The 18,124-nt window shown below is 45.1% G+C and overlaps 1 protein-coding gene across 2 annotated transcripts in view; it reads left to right on the top strand.

Moving 5' to 3' along the window:
• Positions 1 to 18,124, top strand: part of MCRS1 (microspherule protein 1) — a 700,973-nt gene that overhangs the window by 276,859 nt on the left and 405,990 nt on the right. For both annotated transcript variants that reach the window (XM_069653718.1, XM_069653719.1), the window contains exon 6: positions 3,748 to 3,857. In XM_069653718.1, coding sequence (XP_069509819.1) covers positions 3,748 to 3,857 — 110 coding nt within the window. The remainder of the gene's footprint in view (positions 1 to 3,747; positions 3,858 to 18,124) is intronic.

The raw sequence follows: 18,124 nt of genomic DNA, 5'->3' as shown, positions 1-18,124 counted from the left end.
TACTTTACCTGGGCTATATAAACCACACCCTGACTGCAGAACATGCTTCGCGTTTCTTTGCAGCTTGCAATGTGACGCTCAGTGTCCAGCTATTCCCTTGAACATCGGAGAAGCAGAACCTGCAAGGAGACAAAAGGAACATCATTAGCAGCAGCATATTACCTGCAGTCTTCATCTTTAAAAACTTGCAGCTACTGAGAACAGCTTCCTCGAATCTGCACGCCTTCCGGACAGAACGACCTGAAAGAGGAAGATAGAGGCAACATTAAAGAAAGCTGTAGAGACATTTGCAAATTACGAACTGCTCAAAAGGCTTACCTAGCTGGTCGCCTCTCGGCTGGCACCACTCCGGACATTCCATTCACGCTGAAGAACACCACGACCTACAAGGAAGGAAAACACAGGTTAGCAAAGGCAAGACTTTGCAGTGCTGCGCATAGCGCTTACTTACCGCATCATAGCGCTCTTAATGCGCCATCATTTACCAGCGGGGCTCAACCAAGCCAGTTCGCTGCGCTGAAGCGCTGCATACGTAAGGGAGAAAAAAGAGACATTTTAAACAAAGAAAGGCATGCAGGATAGCGACAAAACTAAAGAACCGCAATAAGACCTACCTGAACAATATCAAACGGGCCGGCGTCGGTGAAGTAACTGGACCGCAATCGCCCATGAAAGACAACGCACCCCTGCAAAGAAGGCAGGACGGAGAGCACGCCTAATTCTACCACAAGGTGAGGAGAGGGCACCAGAGGGACTGAAAGCATACGGGGATGGAGGGAGGATACTTACCCCAGTCGGTCAGTCTTGAACACAGTCCTCCTGTATTTTCAGGCAGAACCTTCCCCGCAGACCACATCAGGGCAAAGCTGAGAAGCATACCAGCGAGTAACCCAGCTGGGTGGCGTCCCTGTGGAGACCAGGTGAGCATAACAGTTTGCACGTATAGGCCGTAGAGGACGCTAGCGTGTTGACCTGTTTGGAGAATGAGAGCGTAGAATCGAGATAAAAACCTAATGTTTTTACCTCCTGTGCTACCTTAATGCAGTTGCCGTCGATTATGAATGAGGAGTAGTCGAGTCCCAGTTTTTTTAAGATAGTACGGGTACCCAGGATGATGAGTTCTGTTTTATCATCATTCAGACATAGACTGTGTGTGGCCATCCATACCTGGATGATGATGTACACTCTGGTCTAGTCTTCTTTCTTCATACAATGTTGCTCTTCACAACTGTGAACCCAACGCAGTCCGATCTATTATCAGCTCTTTCCGACTCACCAGTTGTGCCGAACTGTTTAGTGTTGCCTGCTTCTGGAGTCAAGGATGGTACCACAATGGCAACTGCTTCTCCCCGCCATGGCCATCAGTGCGGGAGGGTCGCATGTACCGCTGACATCCTTCATTCACCAGCTGCAATTCCCGGTCTTACGTTTCCCTTTTTCGGACACCCCATGGGTTTGGGTTGAAAAGGTCATGGGCAATTTCCTCATAGTAGTCCTTTCAGATCTCACCACCTTTCTCCTCCGTTTCAGCTGCCATCCTGAAATAGATGCTTCCTCAAGCGTTTGGCCTTGCTCAGAGTGTGCTTTTGTGCTCTGCTTTTTATCCCTATGGGGAAAGGGAAGGGAAGTCAGGTGTGTGTAATTATTTGCATTTGCCTGACTCTTACTGACCCTTGTGTTGGGACATGTCAGGTATATGGCTCTGGTGTTAGTCCGTTATCTTTCATGGTAATCGATCTGTGAGAAAGTGTTTGTCTAGAAAGGGGGGTGGGGAGATTGAGTTTCATGATATCCTACGGGGTAGGATGGGGGAAAGGTATCATAAGGAAGGGGGTACTGTGTTTCACCCTGTGTGTCCCACTTCCACTCCCGAAGATCCCTTACCCAGGTGATACTCCCACATTGGTCCACCCCCAGCAACTTGATCCAATAGCGATGGGCGTGTCCTGACCACCTGGATGACAGATCCCCAGGGACAGCGAGTGAGACACCTTCAGGTTTCTCACAGCAACCACTGTATTGCACTCAGATGATCTATGAAGGTAACGAATGTGCTACACTTAGAAGAATGCTGTCTGTAGCCAGTGTATCGAAGTGAGCTGAACGTGATGCAACTGTCCACCGACCCACTAACAACGCTCGAATATCCTGCCTACTCTAAAACACAGAACAAAACATGCCATACATCTACCGCAGCAAAGAATAAAACCTCCACAAAATGTGCACACCATCGAACGCCGAACAAGAAATCAGGCCAGCCACACACATCTCCACATACACACTCATACACCAAACACCACAAAACGACTACCAACTATAAGCAAACCACCACACAGTGACAGTTTTTTCAGAACTGACGCTACAAACAGCACATCAAAGTTCTCTTGCGCCTTTCCCTCTCAATCCCACTAACTAAGTCAACCCAAACCTTCTTTTTCAGATCTGCCAGGGCACCTGGAGTGCACATAAAAGTGGCAGTGGTGTGCAGTATAAGTCACAATATCGTAACAAAACATAACATTCAAATGTGTGTTTACCATGCCTTGTCTCAGTTCAGTCTGCAAGTGGCGCATTACAAATGTATATAAAAATCAAATAGTTGGGTGTGCTGTTTTAGTTTGAGATTTGTCCTAAACAAGTTTATACACAACTGGGGCAGGGACCTACCATAACATTTCACCAAGAAGTCTGAGAGATGGTAATCTTTTTTTTAAAAAAGAAACTGTAATTCATAAGCATGATAAAAACGGATTCCAGGCACATTGCTATACCCAAGCATTGTAAATCATGTCATAAAAGTAAATATTAAAAGCAGCCCTGCATTCATATTGTGAGACAATTGGGACATTTCTGACACAAATGAGTGTTCGAGAACGGTGTCCAGTCAAAGGATCGAAAATAAATGATCGAATGACCTTTTGCTCGAATACAAAAGGATTGAATTTTTTTATTTATATATTTTTTTAGTTTGGGTTGATAAAAAAAAAGTGTTTTTAATAAAGAAACCAGGTTGGGGTGGAGAACTCCCCCTCCCCCATTAAAAAAAAAAAATCGATCCGTTTTTTCGGTCCTTTCACTCCCGAACAAAAGGCATTCGATCCTTTTGTTTTCGAAACTTTGACGTACAACCTTCGAGAACACATGCACATAATGCTAACAATTTGTACTGTCTTAAGTCAAACGTTTTTTTAACGGGTTGCCTTGAAGACCAAATACTTTTTATAATCGTTTACATTCCAAGACATATTCTTACCAGCAATGTAATCCAGCTCTTTGGTGTATTAAACAGACATTTATATAAATAGGACACACTGCCAAGAGCGACCAGTGTAGATTTGATAGAACTATGATGAGATTAAAATTGAGAATGTTGGTGAAGCCACTGCTGTGTATGACTGCACTTTTAAGGAGTTATGCAATTGCCTTTGGAAGGCTTGACAAATCAGTACTGCATCCCTGTTGTCCACTGTAGACATCTCAAGGGTTGTTAAACACCTCTATTTTTAGAAACGTAATGTGACCTCTGTAGTCACTGTTATCTGTGTTCCTGTGCCTATTAACTGCAAAAAAATGGTTGCTTACAGAAGGTTATCATTCATTAATCACACATGTCCGCATTCTGCACTGGCTACACTTTCATTCCCATGGCTGAACACGCCAGAGATGGAACTGGGCAACTTCAGATTTCTTTTTTCTTCTTCTGTACCCACCCACAGAACACTGACTCTGACATTGCTTTTATTTCAGACCAATGATTTGGCAGTGGTTCATCTGGGTGTGAAGTTCAGCTGCCGCTTCACGCAGCGTGAAATCCAAGAGCGGTGGTACGCCCTGCTCTATGACCCTGTGATATCCAAGTAAGTGACGTGGAGGCCATGGTTTCAGTTCTCTTATTCACCCAGTTTCTTGTTCACCCTAGATCCTCTTCTGTCCACAGTTAGGGTAGCCTTTGTCTGTATGCTTTTAGATTGGTTGCTCCTTCTGAAAATTTGACTAAATTGAGTCTTGTTGTGCACAAACCCTAACGGCATTTGAGGACCAGCAGCCTGTTTAAAAAAAAACAAAAAAAAAACCTTCATTTCCTTATAAAGCAAGCTGTCTTGATTTTGCTCTTTCTCTGAATCTGTCAGTATAGCTTTCTACATTTAGTATGTCTGTATCAATCCAACCGTCATAAAGCCACTTGAATCTACTCCTCGCCTATGTATCTTTCGTAATCTGTCTCTGCTTCTAATCAACCACTTTTTTCCTGTTATCACTTTCCTGCTATCAATTTATGTCCCTTACACCTTTCTCTCTTTTTAGATTAATATATATATTCCTAACTGTTCCTTTGGTAGAAGTATACCTGCATCTTTCTCTGTGCGAGAGAGAGAAAGATGCCGACATCACACTTCTGCCCTCACACACTTGATGTGAGCCAACCAACTGTGGAAGGTGTGCCTGGTGTGCTATCTCATTGTAGCAAAGTTGCGGGTGTTGAAATGGGGATAGCTTCCCTGTCTTAAGGTGATAATAGGCTTCAAATGCACATAATGGGCAAAGAATGAATGTGTAAGGAAAGAAAAAAACATATAGGTGCTTAAATGTTAGTCGAGCATAGTACGAGGTAGCTTGGAGTTTTTTTTCCTGGTCCCTGCTACAAATGCTCCTACAAGAATGAAAATATTGCTATACATGATCGGGGCCAAAAATTAGATCCCTTTTGACAATGCACATATTTGCCCTGGGAGATTACGTGATAACTAATGGTCTCAAAGAGCAGGCCCTTTGAAAATGATTGCACATCATTACTGCCTTACTAGGTTAGATTTTCATATTTATGCTAAATCTCTCACACCAGTGAGACCCGCCAGCACTTTTTGCTCGACTTGTGGATTATTTGTCTGTTCCTAAGTGAGTGGGATCCTTTTTCCCCACTCACCCTTTCTTTTACTCTTGCCATGGACGTTTTTTGTGTGACTGTGCATACATTAGTTTTGGAATCCTACTTTCCTGTAGCTTTTTGTGCATCTGCATTTTATTATTGCAGCACACAGCACTGTCTGTGCAGTGTTGCTGGGGAGCCCCTTGGTCTTCCCTTTTTATTTTCTCTTGGTACTTTTAAACCTTTCTACAATACCCATTCTGAGATCAGCACACCCCACTTTATGTGGAATCCACTGTATCCCATTCCTCACTGCTCCTGTAACATTTCTGTAACAGTGACACGCATACCTTTATGGCTGATGGCAGTGGACATTTTCGACTTTTGTGTGATTTTTATTCACAGGCTGTCTGTGGTAGTGCACAGACGGGTCACCATTAAACAAAATGGTGGCTGTATTCTACATCATTACATCTGTTCGCTTGAGGTCTCTCAAACCTAAAATACAGTACAAACGTAAAATACAATCCTATGACAAGAATTGCTCTAGTGTAGCACGATAACAGCAATGTTTATCATAAAGGGGTCCAAACTATTCACATATTCATTGTTAATGTTTCTCTAACAACCTCTCTTCAACATGAGCAAACCATAATACATTATTACACTAAAATGCCATCAATATCGGTATTAGTAACTTTATCTCATACTGCCAGATGATTTTGAATAATTTTCATGAAGTTGAATAGGGACAACGTAATTGAATTTCTATGCCCACTCATACATTGAGAGCACAAGGTGTCAAACATGAAAGCAGAGTCGCTTTTATCATATGCACCAAGAAATGTGGATGTTGATTTTTCAAAAATCACACAATGAATCATCAAATGCTTTAGTGTTTCATGTTCGCTTTCTACATTGCAAAATCTACATTTCAAATCATTTATTTCTCCATGTTTGTTAATCCAGTTCATCATGCATGCTTTAGTCGGAAAAAAGATTAAATCTAACTCGCATGAGCATTGTGCGAACCTGATGATAAGGAACCTGTATAATATATGGAAAATACAGCTTTTGTTTATTTCAAAATTTGGCATATTCAAGATAAGACTTGTACTTACATATCAAATCACAGGTCATTGCCCAATCCCTTTGGTAGAGTTTTTTTCACAATCTGGGGGCATGTGACCAGATCACCAGGATACATTGCAATAGCATCAAGGGACTCTTTCAATTTCATGAAAAATAGTGTCAAAGATTCCAGGTTACCACTAGCTATCATATCTGCAAGATCTTCATATAAAGAATTTTGTGGCGGCGTTAACATTTTTGCCAGATTGGCCCCAAGGCTTGTATGGAGGAGAATGACCAATAAGGTTAGACCAAGCTTGTGTATGAGGATGGCATTAGGAAGTGGTTTTGGTAGCTGCGATACTTCCTTCCAAATCCTGCCTTGAATGATGTTAAGTACCGGCCCAATCTGTAATAGGCAAAGATCAAGGCCATATAAAATGACCGCTTCAACCTTCAAGAGGTAGAATTCTACTAACGGTAACAAAGAAAACCTACATAGCTTATGTAGAATGATCTTCATTTGGCCCATCAGAGGAAGAATTTTAATGGAGATAGACAGTTGCCATTTCACAATAGAATTGGAGTTGATCAAAGAGTATCCAAGATATGTCATACCCAAGGAACGCGGGATAGGAACACTATCCAAGGTCCATTTATATGAGAAGTTTTCTTTTGTTCGTAAACACCACAATGTTCCACTTTGCAGGATTAGGGCTAACATTAGGTTGTTCACAAAATCCATGTGTGATGATTGGCTGGGTTACTGGATAAATGAGCTGGATCTGTAAGCTGAAGACAAGTCGACCACTGGAGCTGAAACTGATGAGGAAGAAGAGAAGAGGCTTGTAGCTGATTCCAGTGACCGGAGATGCCTGTTCTGTAGCCGCTGACTGGTCTGACCCCTTCTTCCGTGTGACAGAGGAGTCCCAAAGACGATGCTCCGACCCTTGGACTAGTGAGACTAATCAGTCTTAAGACCTGCATTTCAAGCCATCCTATGATGAGCTGCGAACATCCTGGGCTGCAAACCGCCAATACCCTGGGACCTTGACGCTGAATGCTGTGCATCATCTTCCCGTGAACAATTTAGCTGAAACTTCAGCGGACGCCTGTTAGACCTCCAGAAGCAAGATTCCACTTCTTGAAGTTCCCTCACCAGAGTGCTGGACCGAGATAGCGGAGAAAACTGATCAGACGACAACCATTCTATATCTGGTACCTTGAAATGGGCGTGCAAAATGCACCAAAGAATCCTTTGTTAGGGGTCTTTCCTCTTGACTGCTGCTGCAAGTTCCCATCCAGTGTCCTTTCTTTTGTCACCATGACCAAGAATCCAGAGACTGGGTCCTGTGCAGCTGCATCGTGAAGGCATCCGTCTGCAAGCTCTTCTTCACTGCTGAGGTACTGTGTGGCCTGAGGTAATACTCTCCTAAAGTTTTTGGTGTCGCTCGTGTGTGGCTAGGGTGGTGATTCATGTAGTTAGTAGTTCGCCTGTACTCTTTGCCCAGGCCTATTGCTGAAACACATGCAGGGAGCCTTCTATGAAGTCCCTGAACACTTCTACCAACTCTAAAGTCTGATACTTGTTAGACGAGAAATTCTCTGGAACTCCGACTTTCCTATTGTTAGGGAGATGTATCATTTTTATGCTTCATCCTCTCTCCTAGTGAGACCCACCAGCAGTTTTTGCTGGACTTCTGGAACTTTTTCTTTATATCCTGAATGAGTGGAGCCTTTTTCCACTCAGCCATTCTTATGGGTTCTACCTTTTGGAACTCTGTTCTGCGTTTGACTTTTTCTATGAAATCTACTTTCTTCCATATCTCTTAAAAGGCATCTGTATTTAACTTTTCAGCACACAGCTCCCTATGGGCAGTGTTGCTGGGAACCTGTTGGGTTCTCCTTTGAGGTTCTTTATTTATCCTTACTTTCTACTGTTCTTAAGGTTAGAGGGATACTTTGTATCTCTCCTAAAATGTTACATTCTGAGAGATTGGCACTCACCTCCTTATGTTGAGTGCCAATGGGATACTTGGTATCCCCCTTCTCTCTGCTCCTGTGACTTTTTATTTCCAGAGACAACCCTCTAGTTATTGCTGGTGGCAGTGGACGTGTTCTACCGACTATTGTGCGATTTTCTTTTTTTTACCGCAGACTGTATTCACAGTCCCTGTTGTGCACAATAGGGTCACCGAAGTACTAACTTGGTGGCCCCTCCTTTTTTTTGCCATTTCTAGCGTGGATGTCCTCTGTTAACCATTCTGGGAGGGGGAGGTCTGTCTGTCTGTGTGTTGCTTGTGGCAGGAACCCTTGGGTGCCCCTGCCTAGACTCCCAGTGTGTCCCAAATATTCTTAAGTAGGCAGGAAGTGGGGGAGGAGTTTTTTACTCCCCTGGTCTTTGCTTGAGTGCCTGAATGGAACCAGCTCCTACTGGGGGTCTGGCTGTCCTGATTGGACAGCCACCCGCCCCTTTCTGTAAATTGCTGAGAGAGATTGCAGAGGAGTGTGTGCTGAAACTGAATAAAAGGTGAGGTTCCTGAGGTGAAAGGCAAGACGACCACTGGAAACTGAAGTAACCGAAGAGAACCACTCCTTCCCTTTGACTGGTGGGAGCAACCAGTCCTAAGACAAACTGCAATCTGAGCCATCTCCCGAGGTCCTGTGACTTTCCAGAGCTGCATCCCACGAATACCAGAAGACGTACGGCCCAATCCTAGTGCATAGTCTTGCCAAGACCAAATCCATCCAAGTCTTTGCTGAGCACCAGGTGAAACTTCAGAGACACAATCCGACTCATCCAAGTCCCCTCACTGGAGTGCAGGACTCCAGGAATCAAAGAAGATTGACCGGGCAAATCATGTCCTTTGTTGGTGCTGCAGAAAAGGCACCAAAGCCGTAGACTAATCAGAGACGCAGACTAATGTAGCACTCTCATGCTATACCTATTTGTTACACTACCTTGCATCTATCCCTACCTTTTTTAACATCCAGTGAACACCTAGATTCAAAGCTGGAATGCCCTAGTCCGAGCAGTGCCCACTGTAAGGAACTCCTGGTCCTGGACAGACACAAGTGATCACAGTTCAAGGGTGTTTATTAAACTGTATAAATTGATGAGAAAAACGCCTAACCTAAATCTAAGATGGCAGCAAGCTACAACCATCAAATAATAATAAGGCAGTCCTAGTGGAGTCTTGTCAAATAAAAAGGGCCTATACTAAATAAAACGATTGCCAATCCTTACGCTAAATTATGAAAGAGTGTGGGATAGTGTTCACAAGAAAAGAAAGAAGTGTTCATAAATGATAAGTGTTGGGCAGCGTTTGTATGCAGTACCCTCTGGGAACACTACAAACAACTCTGACTACAGGTTTAGGAAACCCAACCTGTGGTATAAGCTTGTACTACAGTTTTGGTAGTGTGTTGAGCAGCCAAGCTTATCTCAAGAGGGGTCAATGTGAGCTGTAGTGGAGTTACACAGAGATTTACAGTTACAAGTATTCTTATACTCAAGGTTTCTTGAATAAACAATTATTAATTTATTTATCAGTCAGTTAGAATAAGCCTTCTTCAGAAGGGAGCAATATAATAGTAACACTCAATACACTTCATGAAATACACATTCCTAATCTCTAAATCAGTAGATACCCTTTTGGGATGGCCCGCAGACACTACCTACACCCTCAGGTGACTTCAATTGCTAGGGTGCTGGGGACATTAATATATCACTGTTGCATTTAGAATCATATAGTAATAAGGAAAAGATTATTTAGAACACACAAGAGACAACAAATATTCTTAATACTTTTGGATCCCCCAGAAAGTGTCATTCAGTACAATAGGCTAAGCCAAAGTCCATGGGCATAAGTCTTATATAGGATGAAGCACCTCTGGTAGGTAAATCAAAGAGTCTTTGCACACGTTCCTAGGAGTCTTTGATGAAAAGAAGAATCAAATGTAGGGCCACAAGCTGATTAGACTTGTGAGTAATAGAATATGCAAGCAACTCTACGGCAAGAGGTAAGTTCTCAGACCTTGTACAGTACCTTTAAAATGAAGAAAAGATGCAGCACATGACTCCTGTTCCTGTGCAGCTCTGCAGGTCTCACTGTTCCTGGGCCTCAGTCGTGGGGACAAGAGGGAGGACTTCGGGGGACTCCTGCAATGCACTGGGACGATCAAAACTTGCAACCGGCAAACTTCACTTTCAGTGGCTGTTCATTGTTTCAGCACCTTGTGTCTACTGCAAATAGCAACACTGTAGTTCCTGGCTGTTGAAATGGACTTTCCTTGGTTCTGGGGTCCCACACTCTGTTGAGGGGGCTCAGGCTCGGTCAGTCCTGCTTCCTGGGAGTCCGGAGGATCTTCCTTGAGCTCTTGGCCAGCTTAAAAGCAGCATACACAATCTGGTGTTCCTCTCCCTGGCTATATGGTTTCCAGCAGCAACTCTGTGGAAATTCAACCAGCTCCGAGATGGATGTCCAGGTGGCTTACTTTGGAGTTGATTGGTCCCACCAACTCAAAGGGAGAAGTTGTCCTTGCAGGGTCTTCTCTGTCGATGCAAACCTGGTGTTTTGGCACTGCAGCAGGTCACCACCGGGCAAACCAACGGTCCAGGAGTTGCAGCAGGCGTCCTCTTCACGTTCTTATTCGGTTCCTTCGTCTAGTGGTCGACTCTGCCTTCCAAGCCAAAGGACTCTCCTTTTATACAGTTTTCTCCCATTTATTCCAGCCTAACTGTCAGTCACCCAGCAGGGTGGCTATCGTTGCCGGACAGTCAGCCGGCCAATCACCACAGAGTGCATTTCAGTCTCCTAGGAGACTAAGCACAGGCAGTTTCGGCACCTCCCTCACTTCCTGCCTACCCCAGACACCCTGGAGGCAGAGACGGGCTTCACTTGTGAATCCCGCCAAAGGCAAAGCGAACAATGGGACCAAACCTGGTTTCATGCGCAGAGTAAATCTCAAGAAGGACCTTTCCACAAAGAAATGGTGAAAAAAGAAGACCGGCCATTTTGACAAAAATGGCACCCTTGGGTGCTTTGCTGCAGCTGCGAACGCAGCCCGCGGTAAATGCACACCACGATAGTTAAAATGGAACCACTGCCACTAGCCATTCAGTGAGAAAAGTGTAACTTAAAAAAATGTTACATGAGAAGCTAGACAAAGGGGATACTAGGTAACCCCTCCAACACCCTGTTGTAAGATAGTGTGTGCTGGGTCTAGAAAGTTACAAATGCAAGTAAAATCAATTTCACTTTACTGCTCTGGGAAACAGTAGTTTATCCCAGAGAAGGTAGTTAAACCTTTGGGAAATCTGAAAGTCTTCCCTGTGCCACTGCACTGAAGGTGCTGTGTGACACAATGTGCCTCATTACGACCCAGGCGGTAAGTTACCGCCTGGGTCGTACCTTTACCGCCATGGCGTAAACTATGTTTACGCCATGGTGGTTGGCGGATTTACCGCCCCATTCCAAGGTGAGTGGGGCGGTAAATCCCCATTTCCCATTTACCCTTCCCCATTCCCATTTTTGCCCCATAGGGCATAATGGGAGTGGGGAAGGAGATAATTACGCCACTGTAAATTACGGTGCCGTAATTATCTCCAAGGTCCCTTAGCGCCATGGATTTTAACGCCTGCAAAAAGCAGGCGTTAAACTCACTATGGCGCTAAGGGACCTTGTAATCAGGCGTTAAGGGTCGGCGCCGTTTACGGCGCCGTAAACCCCTTAACGCCTGACTCGTAATGAGGCCCAATGTTAAATATGATGCCTATGGAGTTTGTCAGGGTCCATAACCAAAAGAAAACAGTGTACAAAATCACATTAAAATACATGAGAGAGTGGGAAAAAAGGGTCTCACTCTCTCCAGGTTAAAAAAATCAAGTCCTCAAAATCCAGCAAAGTTGCTAGGGGTCTCTAAGGTGGAGGGAATTAGCACATTTCTGAGAATTCTCCCTAACAATAAGTCAGGATGTTATAGCTGTGGTCTCGGTTCCCCACGTTTTTAGCATGGGACAAGGCGGGACTCTTGAGCACAGCACACGCCCGGGCTTCTGCAGCACAAGGCTATAGTTCCTTTGTGTGATATCAGGACCTTCGGTGGGCAAGTCTCTTTTCTACAAAGTCTCTTGCCTTCGAGGACCTGATATGCCAAAATAACAAAACCAAAGGTTCCCTTCCATATGTACATTGGGTGGTGTTTCCTCACCCCTGGATCCCCCTCTTCCGGTCTCAGACCTTTCTTGAATATTAGCCTCTCTCCGTCGGGTTTCACTACAGCCTTCTACTCAGAATATTTCACCTGTTGTATTCATGAGTCTCAATGCACTTTCACTGTGGACATCCCTCAGCCTTTTTCAATCTTGTCAACACAATGTTCACGGGGTTATCGCACTTCACCCCGTTTTGCAGGAATCCCTCAGCCGGGTTCACATTTGCAAGTTACACAGGTTCCTTTGTTTAATCACAGTGAAGGATTTACTTCCCTTAGCTTTCCTCTTGTTTACGATAGCCTCCCTCCTTCAGGCTCAGATCATCAATTCACTGTAGATATCTCTTGGTCAGGTTCATGCTTGTCATTCTAACACAGTTCACGATTTTAACGTCTCATTAGAAAAGCGCGGTTCCCATCCCTAGCTTTCTGTCGGCATCCCTCTGTTGGGTTCACACTTGCCTTCATTCGCTAGACCCCTTAGGTTCTTTGCCTACCTAAGTCCGTGTCTCAGCCCCAGTCAGGCTTTCTTTAAAGCCCCCAGTCAGGCTTCACACAGTTCACACAATGTTTTCGGGTTGTTACTAACCACCCTAATTCGCAGGCATCCCTGAGTCAGGTTCAAATTTGCCCATTAGCACTGTTCACTTGTCTCCTCCGTGTGTCAAAGACTTTCGATTGTACAAGGGGTTTTACTCGACCCTTGTATGACCATTATGATTTCCTACGCCGGCTCTCTTAGGGCCTCCTGGTATCTGTCACAACAGGGGACCAACCAGAGCCTTTCGACTAAGCAGAGCAAAATGTGGAGGTGCACTCTTTCTACCAAACAATTAATGTAATACGCAATTGGCTATGTCAATAACTTTCAGGCGCTCCTTTTAAGATCTGTGCTACCAGATCAGGTAAATGCTGTAAAGACAGGTCCCTCGAAACTCAACGAGGGTCAGACAAGGGCACACTATTATGCAATCTAATTGTAGAATATCCATAAAACACTCTATTCAGAATAGCTTTTTGTAAAAAGTTATGTATTTTCAGTAATCCAGGTATAACACGGTACCATTTTCAATTAAACAAATTATTGATGATACAAAGTAAATACTGTACTTAGCATGCATACACATTTCATAATCCAACAATGTCTTCCATTAGTGGGTAGTTTTGACAACCCTTAATGTACCATTATTATTCAGTTATCACTTTTGTAAGGTTTACATAATAATAAGAAAAATAAGAAACTCATTACCATTTAATTCAAAACAGCATAAAAGTATGAGTCATATATAAGTCTTATTGATCGAGATATCTTGATAGGAATTGCTGTTTCTGTCTTTGCTGTGCAGAGATTTCTGAGAATGGCATTTCCTATCAATACGTGTTTTGGGCTCTCGTGCCCTTCTTCAGGTATGGATATTAGGGATTGTTATTCTATTCTTTGAACAAGCTGTGGACCGGGTAACATAGCCCTTCACACTGCTAGAGAAATTCATGCGCCAGTGCTCAACTTTCTAGTGAGGTGAACCAGGTATGCTTCTTGATCAGATGAGTCAATGGATGGATCATTCACATACGGAGAATGTGGCGCCGGACCACTCTGCAGCTGTTCTCTCCCTGGGCTTTAAAAGTTAAGTAACGCACAAGGTATTTGTTCTTCAATTTAACATGTTGCCATTTGCAACCTTCTCTGAACACAGCCTGGTCTTCTATCGGTTCTCCCTCCGACTCACCGGCTGTGCTGAACTTCTTGGCACTTCTCGTCTCTGGAGTCAAGGATGGTACCACGGTAGCAAGTGGCTCTCTCTGCCTTGATTATCAGTGTGGGAGGGCCTTGTGTACCGTTGACATCTGTTACACCACACGCTGGATGTAATTCCCACCTTGAAATTTCTTTCACAAGGCTTTGCAGGTCTGGATCAAAAAGGGCAAGGGCACTTCACTCCTTGTCATCCTTTCCAGTGTCACTGCCTTTCTCCTCCTCCTTGAACTGCCATCCTGGAACAGCCGCCTTCTTGTGCGTTTTGCCCTGCTCGTAGAGTGCTCTCGGGCTCAACCTTTTATCCCTGTGGGGAAGGGAAAGGGCCATCAGTTGTGCGTAATTATTGTCAAGTGCCTGACTCTGCCTGACCCTTGTGTTGGGAAATGTCAAGTAAACGGCTCTGGTGGTAGTCCGTTGTTTTTCATGGTGTAAGAAAGTATATGTCGGAAAAGGGGGCTGGGGTTAGAGCTTCTGAATATCCTACAGAATAGGATGGGGGAAAGTTGTTATAAGGAAGGGGGTACTGCATCTCCCCCGTCAGTGTCCCACTTCCACTCCCCTAGAATCCCTCATTCAGGTGATCCTCCCTCACTAGTTCACCCCTAGAAACTGGATCCAATAGTGATGGCGTGTCCTGGCCACCTGCTCAACATATCCCCGGGAACTAGTCTATGAGACACCTTCAGGTTTCTCACACCACACAATTGTTAAAATGGAGTGCTTTGCTTCAAAAGTTAAAATGTTCTGCAGGCTGCACATTCCAGTTGTATATATTCAAACCAGCCGTTTCCTAGTTAAATGGGTTTTGATCACTCAAAAATTGAAGGAGGCAGTTTTAACCTTCCTACACTCATCCCTGGATATAAGTGGCACTGCCAAGCTGCAAAGAAGATGGTGGCCTGAGCGCAAGCTCTGGTCCCTGCATAATCCTGATGTCTTAAATATCCTTCCCAGTGCAGAACTGAAGACCACCAAAGGCGTATGGAGACAGCGGATGGTGCTGTACAGACTCTGGCCGCATAATATTCTGATCCGACAACATGAAGCGAGGCGCAAGCCTCTTCAGTCAACTGTGGTTTGACACACAGGCTGTGCCCGGCTATCGCAAGCGCTGGGGATGCTGCAACTGTGGGACGCGGCAGCCTGTGTGGGGGAGGGTTCGTAGGATGCTGCGGGCTGCTTAAATGAAGACTCGCGCCTTGCAACGGTAGCGATCCTCCAAGATGCCATGTAAGGCATCCGGGCCCTTGCAGTGTGTTGCAGCACGGGTGAGGACTGGGGGGAGTGTGAGGGCAGCCCCTGGGCGCAATCGGATAAACGAGGCCCCCATGACTGCACATGCCAGCTACTGCGCGTCATCACTTTTGTTTTTTACTCACTTGATATTATTGTTCTGCAGCAAAGCACCACTCATGAGACACGCTGGCCCATGGATATTGCTGGGCTAAGGATATGCACACACAGCAGCGCAGACAGCCAGTGTGGGATGATATACTGAGTTGGCCTGTTGCAGAGGAGGGCCTGAGGCACCACATGATCCGCAATGAGTGGTCTGGCAGGTTGGGGCCCCAGGAGCACTGGGAGTACGACGAAGAACCCCTGGTGGTGCAACGCATGCTGTGAAGCCCCTAATAACACATTGCTCAGCTGAGGTGGAGGTGCAATTGCAAGACAGCCACTCTCATGCTACGGTGACCCCGGGGAGCAAGCACTAGGAAAGCACTAGAGGGGAACCTAAGGCAGTGCTGAGCTTTACTGGGAATGGCTGCCAGAGCTATCCTGCTGTGAGAACGCCAGAGGATGTGGACCCTGATATACATAAGCTCCTAGACGGTATTCCGCTTGGGGTCTTGATTGACCAGCACAGAGTGTGCAGCGGGGGCCCAACTTTGACCTACTCTATCCAGCTGTGGCCGCATTGAATGCCTACACCTAGTGCAAGAGGGTGTGGATGTGGCAGTGAGGTATGGGTCCCCAGGCTGGAAGATTCTGGCACCGCTGGCGGTGGGAGCATGTCAGAGGACACCAAGAGAGAAGATCCTGGTGGCTATGCAAAATGTGTTTGCGGCTGTGAACGTGAAACTGGACGATATTGTGGCCAACATCAGTACACTGGGATCCAAGCTGGGTAAAGAAAGCGGCTGCATCATGAAGGCCGAAGCCATACTCTGTGAGGTGGAGGACAGGGTCGAGCACCATGAACATACCATATCTGGGCTGAAGACGGAGCTGGCGGCAGTCCGGGTCAAGTGCGATGACCTTGAATCACATTCCCGCTGCAATAATGTGAAATAGTGGGGGTGTCCGGTAAAAGTTACGAAGGGACCCATTGAACCATTTTTGGAAGATTTAATTAAGAAACTGTTTGGGGCAACAAAGTTCTTAGTGGAACATGCCCACTGAGCTCTTGCTCTGATCCCGAAGCCGAGGCGTCCTCCTGCATACTATCATTGCCAGACTACTAAACTACAGGACAGGTATCGAATTCTAAAAATGTCTACGGAACTGGGCACAATAGGATTTGAGGCCTATAACATTCATATGTACCCTGACTTTGCAGTTGGGGTTCAGGTGAGGCAGTGATATGGCCCTTTGAAGCATCTACTTCGATCTCGACAGATCCCATATGCCCTTATGTTCCCTGCCAAGCTGCGCATACAACAGGAGAGAAGGGCACACTTTTTCAAAATCCTGGCTGATGCTATAGCTTAAATAAAAGCATTGATCCTGCTGCAACCACGGGAGTGCCAACACAGTCTATTGCCGGGACAGTTTTTCAGAGGTCCAACTAAGGGCTTAGCAAAACCATTCAACTGAGACAGTATAAGACTCCACTCTTAGTATAAGACTAACACCTGAGTATATTGTAGCGTAGACAGAGCAGTCAGGCCTGTTTTATGAGGGCGAGAGGGCTGCAGTAAAGTACACAGCACCTGTAGTATACCAAAGATTCAATAGAAACACTTACAACCAGAAGTAATGTAAAGGTTTATTATAAATACAAGTAGGCAGAGTTAAGTCTTGGGGTAAGTACTGGTCATAGAGTCATACACATTTATAAAAACGCAACACAATGCTCGAAGGTACACGGGTCAAAGCATAAACCTTCTTCAGAATACCTAACAGTAATTCTAGGGAAGTAGGATCTGATCATACACTTTTAGTGTAGGCCACATCTATTCATTGGAAGCAAAACCAATATTTTACTTTCTGATTACTTTCAGTAATACAAGGGTAGTAGACCCTGTCAGTTATGCAGTGTCCCTCAGCAAAGAAATCACATAATCGACCAACCCTGTTACCAGGATACTTTTCTGAATAGTGGAACACTCATTCAAGGAACAGTAAAAACCTATAACTATTATTCAGGATAACTATACTAGAATAGTTAAACAGGTCAAGGAAACGTGGTCCAAAATAGCATTAGCAGAACAACCTGATAATGCCATAGAAACGATGTACGATATCTCGAAGGGAGGGCACGAAATATCCCGGATATATGAACTGGTGATGTCTAGAGTGGGTAAGGAAATGCTTCAATTAAGACGCGTCTGGGAGGAGGAAGCGGGAGAACCTATGCAAGACGGGCAAGAGCTCAGAGATATCATAAAAAGGTGTCTAGTAATGCGAGGCTGCAGCAGATTGTTATATGTCACCCATAGGGCGTACATGACCCCCTGTAAGATCCCCAGATTTGGGAGTACAGAAGTACAAAATTGCCCCAAGTGCGGGGAGGTGAATGCCGAGATGATCCATATGTTCTGGGTGTGCCCGGAGGTGGGAACATTCTGGGAAGAAGTTAAGCAACAACTATCCAAAAAGGGAATCAAGTTAGATGTGGAATCCGTGTGGGCGTGCATGATGTGGGGATTTACCAGACCACACAACCTGAAAAATATCAGTAAACTGAAAGACCTGGCCTTCGTTTTGCCCAAAAGGAGAATAGCCATGAGCTGGAAAGCAGCCCATAGACCCAGATTAGAGGTATGATGGGGCGATACCTTGAAATGGGCAGATGCCAAGACAATAGTATGGTACGAGACAGCCAGCAGAGGGGAGGATAATGAAGTGGGACCACTGATAGCATGGAGACAAATGGTAGCCACATTGTCGGGATCCTCCCATGTCAATTCCAGTGCATATGACACGTCTGAGAACGGTGAACGGGACTGAAGTCTGAAGAATTGAGGTGGAAGCTCGAGTTAAAGTAG

Source organism: Ambystoma mexicanum, chromosome 3q, assembly GCF_040938575.1.
Source record: "Ambystoma mexicanum isolate Mex_15411 chromosome 3q, UKY_AmexF1_1, whole genome shotgun sequence".
NCBI lineage: Eukaryota > Metazoa > Chordata > Amphibia > Caudata > Ambystomatidae > Ambystoma > Ambystoma mexicanum.
The sequence above is the reverse complement of the archived record's forward strand: the minus strand, read 5'-3'. Positions and strand labels throughout refer to the sequence as shown.